The sequence below is a fragment of the Saccharomyces kudriavzevii genome (genome assembly GCF_947243775.1).
Source record: "Saccharomyces kudriavzevii IFO 1802 strain IFO1802 genome assembly, chromosome: 5".
Classification (NCBI taxonomy): domain Eukaryota; kingdom Fungi; phylum Ascomycota; class Saccharomycetes; order Saccharomycetales; family Saccharomycetaceae; genus Saccharomyces; species Saccharomyces kudriavzevii.
Genome location: NC_079276.1, coordinates 539,111 through 556,891, shown reverse-complemented (window position 1 = coordinate 556,891; position 17,781 = coordinate 539,111). Strand labels below are relative to the sequence as shown.

Sequence of the window (17,781 nt, the reverse complement as noted above, 5' to 3'; positions counted from 1 at the left end):
ACACCCCACACCACACACACCCACACACACACCCACACCCACACACCCCACACCACACACACCCACACCCACACACCCACACACACCCACACACACACCCACACCCACACACCCACACACACCCACACACCACACACACACACCCACACCCACACACACCCACACACACACCACACCCACACCCACACCACACCCACACACACACCCACACACACACCCACACACACACACCCACACACACACACACACACCCACACACACACACACACCACACACCCACACACAGACTCACACTCACACCATCACTACCACACACACACAGACTCACACTCACACCATCACTACCACTACCACCATCACTACCACTACTAACACCCATCACTATTACACCATTAGCATCACCATCATCATCACTACCACCATCACTACCACTACCACCATCACCATTACTAACAATATCATCACCATCACTATCATCACCACCATCATCATCACTACCACTTTCTCTGCTATTACCCTATCCACCACTCAAACGGACTGTAAGAACACCCTTATTGTTACCCTGACCATGTACCCCACGCTTTCTCACCCCACCACATGCTTTACCACCTCTCATCCATAACATCACTAAATACGGCCCTTACCTCAGCGGTTTATACCCTGGGTCATTTCAACACTAAACTCATTATATTTCACATTTATGTATCTATATCGTGTCCTTGTATCCTGAATAGTATATCCCCAAGTTATCACCCTCTCACCTCTTCTGTAGCCCGAAATACAAACACGTGACCAATATAAGCCCTTATTATATAGTACTAAACCACCTCTCATCTATGACATCACTAAGTACGGCCCTTACCTCAGTGGTTTATACCCAGGGCCATTTCCACATTAAACTCACTGTATTCCACATTTATCCATCTATATCTCATCTCTGCTAGCTGAATAACATATTCCCCACTCACCACCTCCTCATCTCTTCTGTATCTCTCAATTACCATCACCTTACTTTGATACTACCACCTGGCACACCCAGCGGTTCATACCTAATGTCATTACACCAAACTCATACTATCTCACATCTAACACTTCATACCCCTTATCTGCATTCTAATCAACATATTCATCCACTCGTCATTACCACACCTCCTTTATATCCTTTAAACACTACACTCCATTTACCTCCCATATATACAATAATCGTAAACAATAAACATACACCAATCACTTTACTCTAGACCATCACCATATCACACTTTATATCCTGCTAACTAACTCGGCTCTCCCCCATTGAATCATAATGTCGTATCCAGCACATAGCCACACGGACGCTACAGAATACTGCCATACCACACCCCATCACTATATATGGCACTCACCTAAACAGTTTATATCCTGTGCCATTTATTATCTCTACCCATTTCTGTCACATCTAACTATCTACAACTAATCACTTATCCTTGTGGACCATACAACTGCACTCAGTACTTCAATACTCTAACACCTTGACTATACATCAGCTTCTGCATTACGCCATTGTTAACATAACTAATATATACAATACAATCACCACCATCACATCACCCCCATGCCCTCCACTCTCTAACATCATACTGCTCCCATCAGCATATCATTGCTAACATAGAATACACAATATCATCACCTCAATAAACCGCCATTACAGTATTCTCAATATATTCTTAACATAACACCAGCACATACGCACACGGGTGCTACATAAACGAATACAATCACTTTAATCTCTACTCAATTCCATTACTTATCATCATACTCTAATACATTCCTCTACAATTACTGCCTTTCCTCTTATATATCCTCCGCATGCTACTCACTCGTCACAGGAACATAAATAATTACCATATCAGTCCAAGTTCAAGGTTCCTGTACTTTCAATATCACCACTCCATGCGCTATACTATGATATAACTACATACGTACACGGACGCTATTGAATATACCACTACAACTTCCACTCCGCAACGGCCTGCCCTACAATATTCAATATGACCATAATCACACACGGAACATGAATATTACCATCATCCTGCCAACTGACACATTCTCTTACTTTTAATGCCACCTTAAAATAAACTACAATGTTTTCATATATCCATACGGACGCTACTATATAATACCATTACTCTCATTTTCCCATAACTACTCTCTCCATTTTATATTTTCTCACTATTTTCAACTTTTCATAAAATACTCACTTATCATCACTAATCATCACTAACCTTTACTAATCATTATTTCTCTTATAGGATCCAACTACTGCCCTTCATTAACCGTACTCCTCCATATCACCAACGTACATAGCACGGCAATTTCTTAAGGGATGTAATCCATTCTTATACAATAATCCTCATCTGTGTTAAATGTGATAACCCAAAAAAAGCATGATACGAGTATTGTTTCACTATTGTTTAAACAAGAAGAACGTATAGTGGCAAACTCCCAATCCACTAGTACTTAAGCCACTTTAGTTTCTATCAACAAAGTAGCAATCCTACGTATCTTATATAGATATTACATATAGAAAGGTCCAATAATTTTACTACATTATGACATATAAGCTAGATCGTGATTCCTTACGTCAACATCATCATCACCATCACTGTCATACCATCACTACCACTTTCTCTGCTATTACCCTATCCACCACTCAAACGGACTGTAAGAACTCCCTTATTGTTACCCTGACCATGTACCCCACGCTTTCTAACCCCCACCACATGCTTTCCATCTCTCATTCATCACATCACTAAACACGGCCCTTACCTCAGCGGTTTATACCCTGTGCCATTTGCCCATAACACTCATGATTATCCACTTTTTAATATCTATAATTAGTTAAACACTCCCAAATATCATATAAATACTCTTAACTCCACGCTTTATGACGTTTTTATACAAATATCTACCACCTATTTTATATATGCTAATATATACACCACCAACAATCACCACTAAAATTACCCAAACATAAAAATATACTGATTATCAATAAGAAGGTATAAACATATATCAACATAAGCGAAGTATCACAAACATATCACCCCATTAATACAATTGTAACATAATAAGAACAGGAGGTCATACGGGCAGCACTACATAACATTATCATCAGTATTATTGTATTAATGATTCCATTTCAACATTCAGTTATGTAAACGCTTTTCGTACGAATGTAAATTGTGAACACCACCTTCTAGTTGAGCAGAAGCGGTTCTGAATTCAAATCTAACTTTACCGCTTTGGACGTTTTCCTTTAATAAGGTTAGGGATTTGCAACCAATGTCTTGGCAAGAATGTTGTAAACCATTGTACAAATATGGAATGAATTTCTTAATGGAACCTTTGTCAACGACAGCACCGGAAACACCTTGGGCAACCAAAACGCTGTCAGATTCGGAAAAGTAGCGAGAGGTAGATGCATTACCCTTGGTACCAGTCTTTTGCATGGCGTCAATGGAACCCATACCACGGTATGCCTTCAATCTTTTACCATCTTGATAGAAATATTCACCTGGCGATTCGGTAGTACCGGCCACCATACCACCCATCATGACAGTAGAGGAACCAAGAGCCAAGGCCTTGGTAATGTGACCGATGTTTTGAACACCACCATCTGCCATACATGGAACACCGAATTGGTTAGCAAATTCACACACATTGTAGACGGCTGTACCTTGTGGCCTACCACAAGCCATAACTTCTTGAGTGATACAAATAGAGCCAGTTCCCATACCAATTCTCAAACCGTCCGCACCGGCAGCAATCAAATTGGCAGCTTGTTCCCTGGTGACTACGTTACCAGCGATGACTTCCAGACCTGGGAAACTCTCTTTGACCCACTTGAGCATGTTCAATTGGAAAACAGAGTTGCCTTGGGATGAATCCAATACGACGACATCCAAGCCGGCTTTCACCAATAATCTTAGTCTTTCTCTATCACCGTCCATAGTACCAATGGAAGCACCACATAGCAATTGCTTGGTGTTGGCAGCTTTGGACGCTAATGGGTAGTTTTGATTTTTCATTAAATCAGTTCTGGAAAGCATAGAAACTAAGTTACCCTTGTCATCAACAATCAATAGCCTACCCTTTTTGATTTTCTTTAGAATTTCGTTACCTTCTGATAATGTGATACCTTGTGCACCGGTAACAGGGTTTTCAGTCATGACATTCTGAACGAGTAAAGAGTTGTCCTCAACGAATTGTATATCACGAGAAGTGATGACACCCACCAACTTTGCATTTCCCTTGCCATCTTCCGTGACAGGGAAGCCTGCAAATCCATACTTTTCCTTCATGCTCTTAGCTTCACCAACGGTGGTTGTTGGAGAAATCACTATAGGGTTGTTAATAAACCCATTTTCATAGTTCTTGACTCTTCTGACCATGTCAGCTTGGTCCTCGGGGGTACAGTTATGGTGAATGAAACCGATACCACCCGACAGAGCCATAAAGATGGCCATTTCCGATTCTGTCACAGTGTCCATTGGAGAAGAAACCAATGGAATGTTTAAAGTGATATTCCTGGTCAGCTTGGTCTGTAGGCTAACTTCGGAGGACGCAAAATCGACTAAACCTGGTAAGATCAAAAAATCGTTATACGTCAACCCACCTCTGATCTTGGAGTCCATCAATTCCTGCACAGACAAACCATCCAGTCTTGGTAGGCTCCTGGTAAATTCCAGTGCAGTCTTGTAGTCTTTAATAGCGGCCATTGCTTTTACGTATTCTGGGTTGTTACCAATTGCACTGAAAATATTTACTTCTTTTAGTTTGTTATAAACGAAATGCGTTTATGACAGCTAGAAAGTTTTTTGAACTTAGTTATATAAATAAGAAATAATAGGAAAAGTAAGGCAAGGAATAGAATAGAATACAGAAGAAAAAATTCCCAGCATACTAAGTAAAATGTACGAGCCCACGAAACTGATCAAAAAAGCCACCAAGGTTCTCCGGTTAAATGTTCGGCAAAAAATTTCCAGTCGAAGTTTTCACTTAATGTTAAATGGGAAAAGACTCCACTATTTATACTTTTTTTTTTTTTTGTTTTTTTTCCGCTTTCTTTGAGAAAAAGAAATGCGCGGGATGCCTGCGTGCGGCTAGGAAAACCAATAATTTTGAATGAAAAAGCAATGTAGAGAGCAGACATGGTAGGATATATACTCATACGGATGTTATTATGTAATACCGCCGCCAACCGATCATCTATATATCATGTGCCACTGTGTCATCCTACAATATCCGCTCTGTCAATCAATTGCACTTTTCTTTCACCTCATACTTTTACTCTTGTATCATCTTGAAACAATAATCAACTATCCATCAATTACTAGTTCAGCTGATTGATGCGTTCGATCACGTAAATAGAAGATTATCATATACGGTGTTAAGAAGATGACAAGAGTTATCAGATCAGTGGAAGCTGAAATGCAAGGATTGATAATGCAATAGGATCAATGAATAACGACGCATAAAATGAAGGAAGAAATAAGAATAATATTATGTAAAATTGTCGATTCCCTTTCGTGGATTCCTAAATCCATGAGGAGCACTTCTAGTAATTCTATCTGCATAACATTATTAATCTTATCAAAAATGAATCCCAACAAATGTCACAAGATTTTACTGGCCAATAGATATCGTATCCAGCACATACTCACACGGACACTACAGAATACTGCTACAGCACTTCTCATCACTATATATGGCACTCACCTCAGTAATTCATACCCTGTTTTCTGTCACATCTACTATCCATAATCAAACACACATCCTTGTGGACCATACAACTGCACCCATTGCTTCAATACTGTAACATCTTGACCATATATCAGCTTCTACATAATGCCATTGCTAACATGAACAACATACAATCACCATCGCATCACCACCATCACGTCACCCCCGTGCCCTCTACTTTCCTCTTATATATCCTCTGCATGGTATTCACCCGTCACAGGAACATAAATGATTACCATATCAGCCCAAGTTCAAGGTTCCTGTACTTCCAATATCATCACTCCATGCGTTATACTATAACGTGATTACATACGCACACGGGCACTATAGAATATAACACTGCAACTTCCACTCCACAGCAATACCTGCCATAAAATATTGAACATGACCATAATCATACCCAGAACATAAATATTACCATCATCTGGCCAACTGACAATTCATCTCACCCTTAATGCCACCTTAAAAAAAACCATAATGTTTTCATATATCCATACGGACGCTACTATATATAATATCATTACTCTTCTTTCTTATAATGAATCTCTTTCTTTTATTTTTTCTAACTATTTTCAACTTTTCCTGAAATATTCAATTCTCATAACTAATTATTATTCCATTTATATTAACAAACTATACTTCTTTTCAGTCACTTATCATTATAAGTAACTTTGATAGTCTCCCCATAATATCCATTCTCAGTCTCATTCTCATTCTCAAACAGCTCAGGATTGGCAAGATGTCCTGGGCTCTTGTAGTCTATATGCCCGCAATATGGCTCGCCAGTCCTGAGTCCCAAGAGTTGCAAATTGTTCAGCGACATATCCTTGAAAAATTCAAGATCTGTTCCGAAGTGAAGGTTTTCTTCTTGTTTTAAATAGCCCTGAGACATGAAAAAATATCCAGCAATTCTATCCTTCAAAGTTTGATTCGCGCTGGCTGCATGGTAGAGGCTGCCCAAAAATAAAACAGCATCGCCCTTTGCAGCCTCCACATGAAATTCCAACCTCTTATCGAAGTTGCCGCAGGAATCGTGTGGACCCCATAAGTGGGAACCAACAATTACACGGGTAGCCCCGTTGAGTTTGTTCATATCTGTGAAAGCAACACCTACCCCGAATAATGTTTCCTTTCCGTATTGAAATCGTTCACATGCTTGATGGATAGTATGGTGGATGTGATCTTCTCGGTGATAGCCCTGGTTTGCAGCGCCAGCCCCAACCTTGTACACAATACCAGAGTTGAGTTGAATACCACTAGAACATTTTCTGATGACATTTCCAGTCATGAAGTAATTTTGCTCGTCTAGAAAATGGCTTGCCATGTCACAGAACAACCCGTTGGATACAACATCCTTTAAGATGATGGGCGAGTGGAGTACGGACCTTGTCACGACCGTAGTTTCCTTCGGAAAGGGCGAACCCTGCCATGAGCTGTACCTATAGAAATGCGGGTCGATTTCCTCCAGTATTTCATCACACTTTGAGGGATCTATGAAGTTTGGGATTACGCAAACGCCGTATTTTTCTAGCTTTTGCGTAATGTCGGCATAATCCGACTTGTCTCTGGCTGTGAATGCTTCTTGCGTTAGGCCAGGCTCATATGCTCCAAGATCATCCTTTTTTGCCATAGTAATATACTTCTGACCATCAATTTCATACGGCTCATAAAAGTTGAGTGATTTTGTGTTCATTGTACTTGTTGTATTCATTGTTCTTATTGCGTTATTTTCGATACTTTTCCACCAACGAGAGAAAGGATAAACCACTAACTATTATGCCATTCCGATATCTTCATTTAGTTCGGCTTTTATAAGTCCTGGGAACCCATAGAGCGCTAGCTCACATCAGGATTTTTTACTGAAATAGTTGCATTCGATCGCCCATGCGTTTACGTTTCTGTTGAGCAAGGGTGACTAGAAAAGGTTGCCTTCAGGTTAATCATCCCTTTACGTTTCTGCTAGGTGCAGATGACTAAAAGTGCTGCATCCTTTGAATTCGCATTTACTTTCCTTTAAAAAAGCTCAGGAAAGATGTCTCCGTCCAACCCAGCGAGTCATAGCCAATGCTAATAGTCAGGGCGGCGCCTCACACAATTACATGACATGTTATTTCGTGTTCTTTGCTATAATCACGTATGTATGTCTTTATGTATGGTTTCGCACCGAGATAATTGAGGAAAAAGTCACTTGTTTCGCATCTATTTTTTATGTAATATCAATTCGTGTTATACCAACCGGAGTTAAATAAAGTCAAGCACATACTTAATAGCTTCTGTTAAGATGGTCAACTCTTGAGAAGTGATTATATAGGGAGGGAGAATGTAGATTATATTGTTGAAAGGTCTAATCCATGCTCCTGCCTTGACAAATCGCTCCTGTAAATCTTCGACATCCACACGCTTCATGACTTCCACGACACCTATAGCTCCTAGAATTCTTACATCAGCTACAATAGGATGCTCTAACAAGGGCAAGAGCTCCTTTTTCAACTGAGTTTCTATTTGGCAAACTTGAGATTTCCATTTGCCCTCCATCAAAATTGACAAGTTTTCACTTGCAACGGCGCATGCCAGTGGATTGGCCATATAGGTTTGGCCATGCATGAAGCAGCCGTCAGGTCCAATGGAGATTTGATTGCCAATCTTTCTGGTAGTGACAGTCGCAGATAGCGTCAAGTACCCAGCTGTCAACGTCTTCCCTAAACATACTATGTCTGGCACTACTCCTGCATGTTCGAATCCAAAGAGCATGCCTGTTCTTCCAAGACCCACTGCAACCTCGTCGAGGATCAGTAAAATGTTGAACTCGCAGCAGAGTTCACGGACACGCTTCAAGAAATACGGATGGTACATTCTTAGACCGCCTGCGCCTTGCACAATGCTCTCCATCACAACACCGGAAATTTCGTTATGGTTGTCCTCGATAAGTCTCGCAAATGGTTTCACATCGAGCTCCTCGACCAATTGCTCAACATCCTCTTCAGAACAGTCAAACCGGATCTCTGGTGCTTTACAGAATATGTTCTCAGCGAGGAATCCGTTGTATGCACTGTGTCTGGAATTGACTGGATCGCAAACCGACACGGCCCCAAACGCATCACCGTGGTATCCCTTCTTAATGGTTAGGAACCTTTTTTTTGACGTATACCCTAATGAATTATGGTACCGTAAAGCCATTTTCATTGCAATGTCGACAGAGATAGAACCGGAATCGGCTAATAAAGCGCATTCCAAGTCGTCTGGCAATAAGGATAGCAACTTTCTACAAAAATCTATGGCAGGCTTATGAGTAATCCCACCAAACATCACATGGGACATTTTGTTAATCTGCGAAATGGCGGCCGCATTTAACCTAGGGTTGTTATACCCTTGCTGAACACACCACCAACTTGCCATACCGTCCACTACCTTACTACCATCATCGAGATACAAGTAAGAGCCCTCAGCTTTGCTAACAGGGTATACTTTCAATGGAGTGATTATAGATGTGTATGGGTGCCAAATGTGCTTTTTATCAAATTCGAGATCTTCTTGGGTTAATTGATGCTCACACATATTTTCTGAAGCTTGGTGAGTCGCGAAGTGCTACGCATTAGCCAAGCCATCGGGAACATAAGAGTGAATCTTCTAAAAACTCTCTGTTATATATAGAGCAGAGAAAGAGGGAATACCACTTTTTGTTGGATTTCTGAAGCCTTTGCTACTAGCTCCGAACTTCCCTAAACCTGGCTGAATCAGTGTTGAGTGACTCGGATGACTCGAACAATGCATGGCTACCCAAAAGGAGCATCATACCCAGCAGTCATACGGCGGTCTTGCCATTCCACTTCTTTTAAACAAACCTAGCTCCACCTTATTGACCACCTCCCCAATTTCTTCTTTCTGCTTCAGTAATGAAATACTATAACACCCCGTTGCAATACTATGTTAGATCCACGGGCCTGTATTATTTACGAATTCAACTACACATAATTACTTGTATGGAAAATCTCCCCTCGAGCTAAGCTGCATTACCCATTTTCTGGCCAAAAAACGAACGAATCAGGCATCACACAGTGTCTGTTACACAATTACACAATATGAGCTCCTGGCATTGGGTATGCAATCAGAGGAACATAGGTACTATCCTTGTTCGCGATTGAACAATATAATGAATACCAACCACAACAGCTGCTCAATATACCAAAATATCCCCCTGCCATGAACGCATTGACACTTTGCGTGAAAGAGCCGATGCACAACATTAAAAACGTCAAGTCTAGGAAAAGTAGAAGTAGAAATATCCCCCAAGTGCTCTTCATGGAGCATACCATGACCAAGAAATTAAACACGGTCCATCCGGCGAGGTAAAACCCTAGTATGTTCTGCATTTCCTGAGGGTTATCGGCATAGGCTTTGGCCACACCGAATTGCTCGAGGTTTAGACACCCCCAACTTATCCAAAACCCCCCAAATGAGCCAAAGACTGTCATACAAAAGGTGTCACCAACACAGAAGGACAGCAGCCCTGACAGCAAAACAACGGCGCCACCAAAAATAAAGGACGCGTTCAACAGGTAGAGATTGGTGACTCCGCGCACTCTTGCATTAGCCAATCCTAACGTCAAACACATGAACGAGAAAGAGGCCAACCCAAGTGGAAGAGGATTTGCAAAAGCAGCTTGTCTTGGTTGCTCATTGCTCATCTCGGGACCGGAGTCTTCCAAGAAGGTATTCACGAAATCGCTTTTTTTGAAAAATTGGTCGCCAATCAGAATGTAGTCACCAACAGACTCAATGTGTCTGCAGTTGGGTCTTTCTTTGCTTTCACCCGGCGTCTGTGGGAGTACTTCTACATTTTGGGTTTGTTTTGTTTCTCTCATACTGCCTTGGGATGAGGATACTGAAGATATAGGTTCCATTATAACAACTTTGCTGTCTGTATATGCTTGGCAAAAAAACCTGTCGCTAACTATTAGAGTGCTAACACTACATTTTAAGAAGCAAATTTTTATCTTATATATGTGTTGGCTTCACTACAGTTTTCGCTATTTTTCGTGAACAGGTCCAGCAAGGATTCGGATTCCGATTGATGCTGATCGCACTACAGGATGTTCGTCAAAGTTTCTGAGTTTTGTTTTACCCCTTCGCAACCGCTCCCACACTATACCTCTCGAGAAGAAGAAAAGAAGAGAAGGGAACGAAACGGAAGAAAGAAAAAAGAAAAGAAAATAAGGAAAAGAAGGATACTCAATCATACCATCTGATTGTGGGGGCGGGGGTAAAGTTTAAGTCTAAACCTAATGTTAAGATTCTGCAATCTTTATTTATTATTATTACCAACATTCGTTGAATTTCATGAAAGCAACGAGGCAATTTTTATGACGTGATCGCTTAAGGACGGGGTGCCTGGAAGACGAATAGGTCCGACAATGCTTTCCCTTTTTAGTTTTCTTCGAGCTTTTCTGGGTCTGCGTACAACAGAAAAAGGAAAGCTGGACGAGGTGGATAAGTTAGATCGTTCCGTGGAGGATTGTATACAATGGCCGGATTCATGAAATGTTGAGATCCAACATGTCTTTCCACCACATCATACAGAGGCTTCGACGTTCATTTTTCCAGTCTCAAACAAAAGGGCCTTTTCTCATATTTTCACATTTGCAGCGCACACTGCTTTGTGATGTTGCGTAGAATGCATGTCGTTCCACGGCTCTGATTTTGCTATGAGCTTGCTGACTCGCCCAGGATGCCTGAGAATTGTGTGTTATTTAAAAATATTATGATTTTTTTCATATTCATATTCGTATGTATATAAATGTGTACAGATCTAAAAACAGTAGGCAGAAAAACTCGCTAAGACGAAAAGGTGAAGTTCAAACTGCATGTGCGATAATAAAAACCCGTCCGAAAACTCGCCCCTCATTCAGGGCCGGCAATGATGGTCTTGACCACCTCGCCGCCATTTGCGATATTGTAATCATAGGCCTTAGCCGCGTCCTCGAACTTGAATCTGTGCGTTATCAAGGGCTTGACATTGACTTTTCCCGAAGCAACCAAGTTCACTGCGTCGCGGTAATTGCCGAACGAATAACGGAAACATCCGATTAATCTCATTTTCTTGCCATCTACTTCTGCAATTGGAAAGTTGGTGTAGTTTTTGCCCATGGTTCCTCCAATTTTGCTGGTTTTGACACCGGCGTCAATGCAGATATCAGCGCCCGAACACTCGAACACGACATCTGCATGATGTCCGCCCAAGAGCCTTTCGACCTCGTCTGCCAGTGGCACCGAAGTCCTTTGCCCTCTGCAACTTGTTGTCAAACACATCAACGAAAATGACGTCACTGGCGCCGGACGCGCGCGCGACTGCACTCAACAGCCCCACCGGACCAGCACCAAACACAACCACTCTAGTGCCAAAACGACCCCCAGCCAGCTTGTTGGAGTGCACACCCGGTAGCTTTTATAGCTAGCTTGACATAATGTGGATCATCAATGGCAGGAACTGGTCTTTGCTCGATCGCAATGTCTCGACTTTTCTTAAAACAATTGCAGGATTAGTGGATTGAGACATGCTTTTTCCTTGATTTTTGTTCGTTGGTCTTTTGGCTTCTTGGTTTCTCTCCGCACTTGACCATTGTCTTCACAGCGTTCGGTAGCTCGAGAAACGTGCTGTTTTATATGTCGAATAGTTAGCTACAAAGACAATAAGAAAGCGTTGCTTGCCATCATGCATTTTGGCAGTAGCGGTGGTTATTCTGCCTACGTAACAGAGTTCGACGATGTGAGACCGGAGAAAGGAGATACGCGATCGGAAACAAGTGAAGCATTATATGCAACAAGATGAATCGCGATGGCCAATAAAGACAACAAGTTCTGAACGAGGTTTGTTCGTCATACCGCCTCGGGAACGCCCGCCCGATGTATGCCGAACTGAAGCTAAACGTAGCCCGCCAGTCTCAATAATATCATCGTGTGTGTTGCTTGCCAGAAACTGACCCCGAAAAACCTTATTTTCTGCACCCATATGTGCCTGGCACGCAGTCTCCTGCAGGGCGTCTTAGCAAATAAGGGGTCGCGGGGTAATGCAGCGTGGGGGCGTTGTGCCTGTCGGAATCCTTTTTGGTTTTTGCCTTTGTGCCTGCGTCCCCACGCCACCCCACCACTCAGTTGCTAGTTTTCTTGGCGTGGGTGCCGTTGCAGTAGAATGAGCCCAACAAACAACTCTCCTTGCATTAACTGTTCTTGTATTTTTAGCTCGCCATTTTTGGTTGCGGCACGCACCACAAGCATACGTCATCGCATAAGCTTTTCGCCAGAAACTAATCAGTTCAGCTTTCGAACTAATTGTGGGGGGGAAAGTAGCGACAGAGATCTCGTACGTTCTCTTGCGTCGCACGTCTCGGTGAGAACAGAAACAACCTGCTAGATTACGTTAGCTAAGAGAGAAATCGCCATGTTTCAGGGAGGTGGGAAAAGATGGGATGACTACCTGCTCGGAATCTGAAATATCGCTCAACTTCATTGAGTTTCACATATAAATAGCAAGCAGCGATTGTAGAATTGTAGAATTGTAGAATTGGTAGTGGCTTCTTCTCGGTATTGTTCTTCACATTCAGAGATAAAATAGATATAAAAGGAAAAAAAGTAACAATATAAGAAAATGACAAAACAAAACGAAACAAAAACTGCCAGTTTGAACGCTAAAACTCTTAAGAGTTTTCAATCTGCCTTACCAATACCTACTTACAACAGAGAAGGTGTTAAACAAGGGATCGTCCATCTAGGGGTCGGTGCATTCCACCGTTCCCATTTGGCCGTTTTCATGCATCGCTTGATGCAAGACCACAATTTGAAAGACTGGTCCATCTGCGGTGTTGGTTTAATGAAGGCAGATGCTGCTATGCGCGATGCCATGAAGGCCCAAGATTGCCTGTACACCGTCGTGGAGCGCGGTATCAAAGACGCCAATGCCTACGTTGTCGGTTCCATCACCGCCTATATGTACGCACCCGATGATCCAAGAGCTGTTATTGAAAAGATGGCCAGTCCAGACACACACATTGTATCTCTGACCGTCACCGAAAACGGTTACTACCACAGTGAGGCAACAAACTCTTTGATGGCTGATGCTCCCGAGATTGTCAACGATTTGAATCACCCAGAGAAGCCGGACACTCTCTACGGGTACCTGTATGAGGCTCTATTACTGCGTTACAAAAAAGGCCTCACTCCCTTCACCATCATGTCGTGCGATAACATGCCCCAGAACGGTGTCACAGTCAAGACTATGCTTGTTGCGTTTGCCAAGTTAAAGAAGGATGAAAAATTCGCTGCTTGGATTGAAGACAAGGTCACTTCTCCCAACAGCATGGTTGATCGTGTGACACCACGCTGTACCGACAAGGAGCGTAAGTACGTCGCTGACACATGGGGTATTAAGGACCAATGTCCGGTTGTTGCCGAGCCTTTCATCCAATGGGTTCTTGAAGACAACTTCTCTGACGGTCGTCCTCCTTGGGAACTTGTTGGCGTCCAGGTTGTCAAGGACGTGGACTCCTATGAATTGATGAAGCTACGTCTGCTTAACGGTGGGCACTCCGCTATGGGATACTTGGGATACTTGGCAGGCTACACCTATATACATGAGGTTGTCAACGACCCAACTATCAACAAGTATATCCGTGTTCTAATGCATGAGGAAGTTATCCCATTGTTACCCAAAGTGCCAGGCGTCGATTTCGAAGAGTACACTGCGTCTGTGTTGGAAAGATTCTCTAACCCAGCAATTCAGGACACCGTTGCCCGTATCTGTTTGATGGGCTCAGGTAAGATGCCTAAGTACGTTTTACCCTCCATCTACGAGCAGCTACGTAAACCAAATGGCAAGTACAAGCTGCTGGCCGTGTGTGTCGCTGGTTGGTTCCGTTATCTGACCGGTGTTGACATGGACGGAAAACCATTTGAAATTGAGGACCCTATGGCCCCAATTTTGAAGGCAGCTGCCGTTAAGGGCGGTAGAGATCCCCACGAATTGCTGAACATCGAAGTTCTTTTCAGTCCTGAGATTCGTGAAAACAAGGCCTTTGTTGCGCAGTTAACCCACTCGCTCGAGACAGTCTATGATAAAGGGCCACTTGCCGCTGTGAACGAAATTCTAGATCAAGTGTGAGCTTGAAAACGATCTGCGCACCTCGATAGTAATGATTAGATATCTTGTATAGATTATGTATTTTTTGTATGTTTTGTAGTTTTGTTAGTCAAGTAACGTGTCACATGCCTGTAAGTATGCACTCTTCATTTAGCAAGTACTCAAGAACTTCCATCTTGTGTAGCCATCACCATCGCCATTGGTATCGCCGTTTACGTTTCCAGCATTATAGTTCTCCGCCTCCATTAATGAAAAAGAAAAGAAGTGCGCACTACGTTACACCAGTTGAGAACTTCTTCGTGATACAGATATATATGTATGAGCATGAATCTCCAAGGCTCTTCATAAATTCGTGAAAATTAAAGTAACATATTTTTATGTAAGATATAATATACAACGTTGCCCTCCCAAGACAAACATATGCACTCAAAGATCAATCAGAACTCTTCGAGAACTTCAAAAATTTCTTCCAGTCCTTCTTCTGAGTCGCAACTTCTTCGGAAGAGCTTCCTCTCCTTGAAGGTGGCACCCAAGATGCAGATTTCCATGGTTTCACACCGTCCTCATACAATAGTTGAATCTCCTCTAGGGATAACCCAATTGTTTCTGGTAAGAAAAAGAAAACATACAAAAACATAGCAACCAAGCAGCCCACAAACACATAACCATAGTAGAAATGGATAGATCCGGTAATAAATGGTGTGAAGAAACCAATCAAAAATTGCCATAGCCAGTTAAAGGCAGTCGAAATCGACATAGCTCTAGACTTGACCTTCGAAGGGAACGACTCGGCAACCACAATATAAGCAACAGGAGCCCATGTACTTGCAAAGCAGAATATGTAGAAACAGGTAAACACAATCATAGCATTACCTGCACCCTTCGAAGAAGGAGCATCCTCACCGTGTGGGTAAAGACATTTCACACCGATACTTGCGAAAATGACCATACACGCCATCATCCCAGCTGCCCCGAATAGCAGACACTTACGACGACCAATTTTGTCCACGACCATAACGGCAATAATAGTGGAAAAGAAATTCACTGTACCCAGGACGATTGAGGTCTCGAAACCATCAGTAAGCCCGACTGATTTGAAAATGGTAGTTCCGTAGAAGAAAAAGTAGTTCTCACCGGTAAGTTGCAGGAAGGTCTGTATAAGTATCCCGGTAATCAAACGCTGAAGCACTTTGGTTTTCACTGAGAAAAGCTCTTTCCATGAGGCTTCCCCTAGCTCCCTTTGGGCAAGCACACCAGCAATAATTGCTTCTGCCTCTCCATGTACCCATGGATCTTCTGCTGAAACCTTGTTGATCTTGGCAATGGAAGCACGTGCTTCCTCATGTTTTTCACGTTCGATCAGATATCTTGGTGACTCTGGAACTAATAACATACCAATGATGATAATCAGGGCCCACAAGAAGCATAGCCCAAGAGGCACCCTCCATTGTGCGGTGTTATCGTATTTTCTTGTCCCATAAACACTACAGTAACCTAGGAAGATACCAAAGGTCATGTTCAGTTGATACAACGAGATAAGCCCACCTCTTAGGTCCTTGGGAGCTATTTCAGACAGAAGCATCGGACACAACACCGAACAACCACCAGCACCGAGACCGTAAATAATCTTACCAACAAAGTATTGGTACCATTTGTGGCTTGAACTAATCTGAATAATAGCACCGATCATATACACCAACACCACGATCACAATTGCTAACCTTCTGCCTATTCTGTCGGCCAGTTGGGCAAAAATAAGGCCCCCTATGGCACACCCAATACTAAACATTGCTACAAGAAGACCCATACGCACGTTGCTCAAATAATACTCTCCAGTGCTGTGCTTGTAGGATCCGAAGTTCATTTTGAAATTGTCCATGTTGATGAAGCCTGCGGTAATACCACTATCCCAGCCAGGTAGAAACCCCCCGAAAGATATAGGAATACACAGTAGGTAGATGGTAAGATAGCCCAGAAAACCTCTCTTTGGGGCTTCCAGTTGCCCTATATTCAGGACCTCGTTTTCATCAAGGTCATCCGACCACTCCTTCTCTACAGGTGGTGCCACATGAACGTCAGCATCAGAAGCATTTCGAATATTTGCATCACTCTCAACAGCTAATTGCGAGCTAGACATTTTTTTTGTTTTCCTTTTCTGTTTTATTTTGTTATGTTTTGATCTATCAAAAGAGGAAGTTTGATTCAATCTGGTATAAGTTCATGTTACCTTCCCTTTTTATACCTCTCGTTAATTTCAATTGTTCGGGAGTATGAAGCAGCAGTCTCACACCATTGAGACAATAAATTTCGATCGAGCAGCAGTTTTATTTTTGCACACATTGAGGGAGATCCGGCTTCAAACACCACTTTCCTTTCATGGGGTTTCTTCCGGTCTTAGGTGGCAGTCAGGGATACTATTATCTAATATTTTCTTCGAAAGTTTACGTCATATTGGACCAGGCAGCATTCAAACTCAGAGGCCAGCCTGCTGACAAACCTGTACACAGTAAAGTCACCCCACGCGGCCTTGTGCCTTTGTGCCTTTGTGCCTTTGTAGATGATTCCGGCTACCCCACGCACACAAAAACGCATACCCCACCCCCACTATTCAGTTTGGTATTTTAGATTTTAAGTCCGACATGCGCCCCTCGGTGGTCCTGAAAGTTAAACTAAGTTAATTGACTGCGTATCCACCGAACTAATGCCGCTGGCAAGATTCCTTGATCATACGAGAAAGAAATTTGTTCTTACAACAGAAGTAATGGGCTAACAGCCAGTGAATGAAACGGTGATTAAAAATCTATGGCTACTGGGAGCTTTGTGCTTTTTGAGCTTTCGTATACGACGAAGATGCGCAGTGCGTACTCTAC

At 42.5% G+C, this 17,781-nt stretch overlaps 7 protein-coding genes across 7 annotated transcripts; 1 reads left to right on the top strand and 6 right to left on the bottom strand.

Moving 5' to 3' along the window:
- Window positions 1-3,185: 3,185 nt before the first annotated feature.
- Window positions 3,186-4,757, bottom strand: SKDI05G2740 (IMP dehydrogenase; the record flags this gene model as incomplete). Its single annotated transcript, XM_056227608.1, has 1 exon — window positions 3,186-4,757. One exon carries the CDS (start codon window positions 4,755-4,757, stop codon window positions 3,186-3,188), a length of 1,572 nt encoding a protein of 523 aa, XP_056087412.1.
- A 1,673-nt stretch (window positions 4,758-6,430) lies between these two features.
- SKDI05G2730 (phytanoyl-CoA dioxygenase family protein) lies at window positions 6,431-7,492 on the bottom strand (the record flags this gene model as incomplete). The annotated part of the gene is made up of 1 exon (XM_056227607.1): window positions 6,431-7,492. One exon carries the CDS (start codon window positions 7,490-7,492, stop codon window positions 6,431-6,433), a length of 1,062 nt encoding a protein of 353 aa, XP_056087411.1.
- Window positions 7,493-8,022: 530 nt separating this feature from the next.
- On the bottom strand, window positions 8,023-9,336 carry SKDI05G2720 (uncharacterized protein; the record flags this gene model as incomplete). The annotated part of the gene is made up of 1 exon (XM_056227606.1): window positions 8,023-9,336. The coding sequence occupies one exon, from the start codon at window positions 9,334-9,336 to the stop codon at window positions 8,023-8,025; it is 1,314 nt and encodes a 437-aa protein (XP_056087410.1).
- A 515-nt stretch (window positions 9,337-9,851) lies between these two features.
- On the bottom strand, window positions 9,852-10,682 carry SKDI05G2710 (acetate uptake transporter family protein; the record flags this gene model as incomplete). The annotated part of the gene is made up of 1 exon (XM_056227605.1): window positions 9,852-10,682. The coding sequence occupies one exon, from the start codon at window positions 10,680-10,682 to the stop codon at window positions 9,852-9,854; it is 831 nt and encodes a 276-aa protein (XP_056087409.1).
- Window positions 10,683-11,679: 997 nt separating this feature from the next.
- SKDI05G2700 (uncharacterized protein) lies at window positions 11,680-12,087 on the bottom strand (the record flags this gene model as incomplete). Its single annotated transcript, XM_056227602.1, has 1 exon — window positions 11,680-12,087. The coding sequence occupies one exon, from the start codon at window positions 12,085-12,087 to the stop codon at window positions 11,680-11,682; it is 408 nt and encodes a 135-aa protein (XP_056087408.1).
- Window positions 12,088-13,423: 1,336 nt separating this feature from the next.
- On the top strand, window positions 13,424-14,932 carry SKDI05G2690 (mannitol dehydrogenase family protein; the record flags this gene model as incomplete). The annotated part of the gene is made up of 1 exon (XM_056227601.1): window positions 13,424-14,932. One exon carries the CDS (start codon window positions 13,424-13,426, stop codon window positions 14,930-14,932), a length of 1,509 nt encoding a protein of 502 aa, XP_056087407.1.
- Window positions 14,933-15,344: 412 nt separating this feature from the next.
- Window positions 15,345-17,048, bottom strand: SKDI05G2680 (sugar porter family MFS transporter; the record flags this gene model as incomplete). The annotated part of the gene is made up of 1 exon (XM_056227600.1): window positions 15,345-17,048. One exon carries the CDS (start codon window positions 17,046-17,048, stop codon window positions 15,345-15,347), a length of 1,704 nt encoding a protein of 567 aa, XP_056087406.1.
- Between the last annotated feature and the right edge of the window lie 733 nt (window positions 17,049-17,781).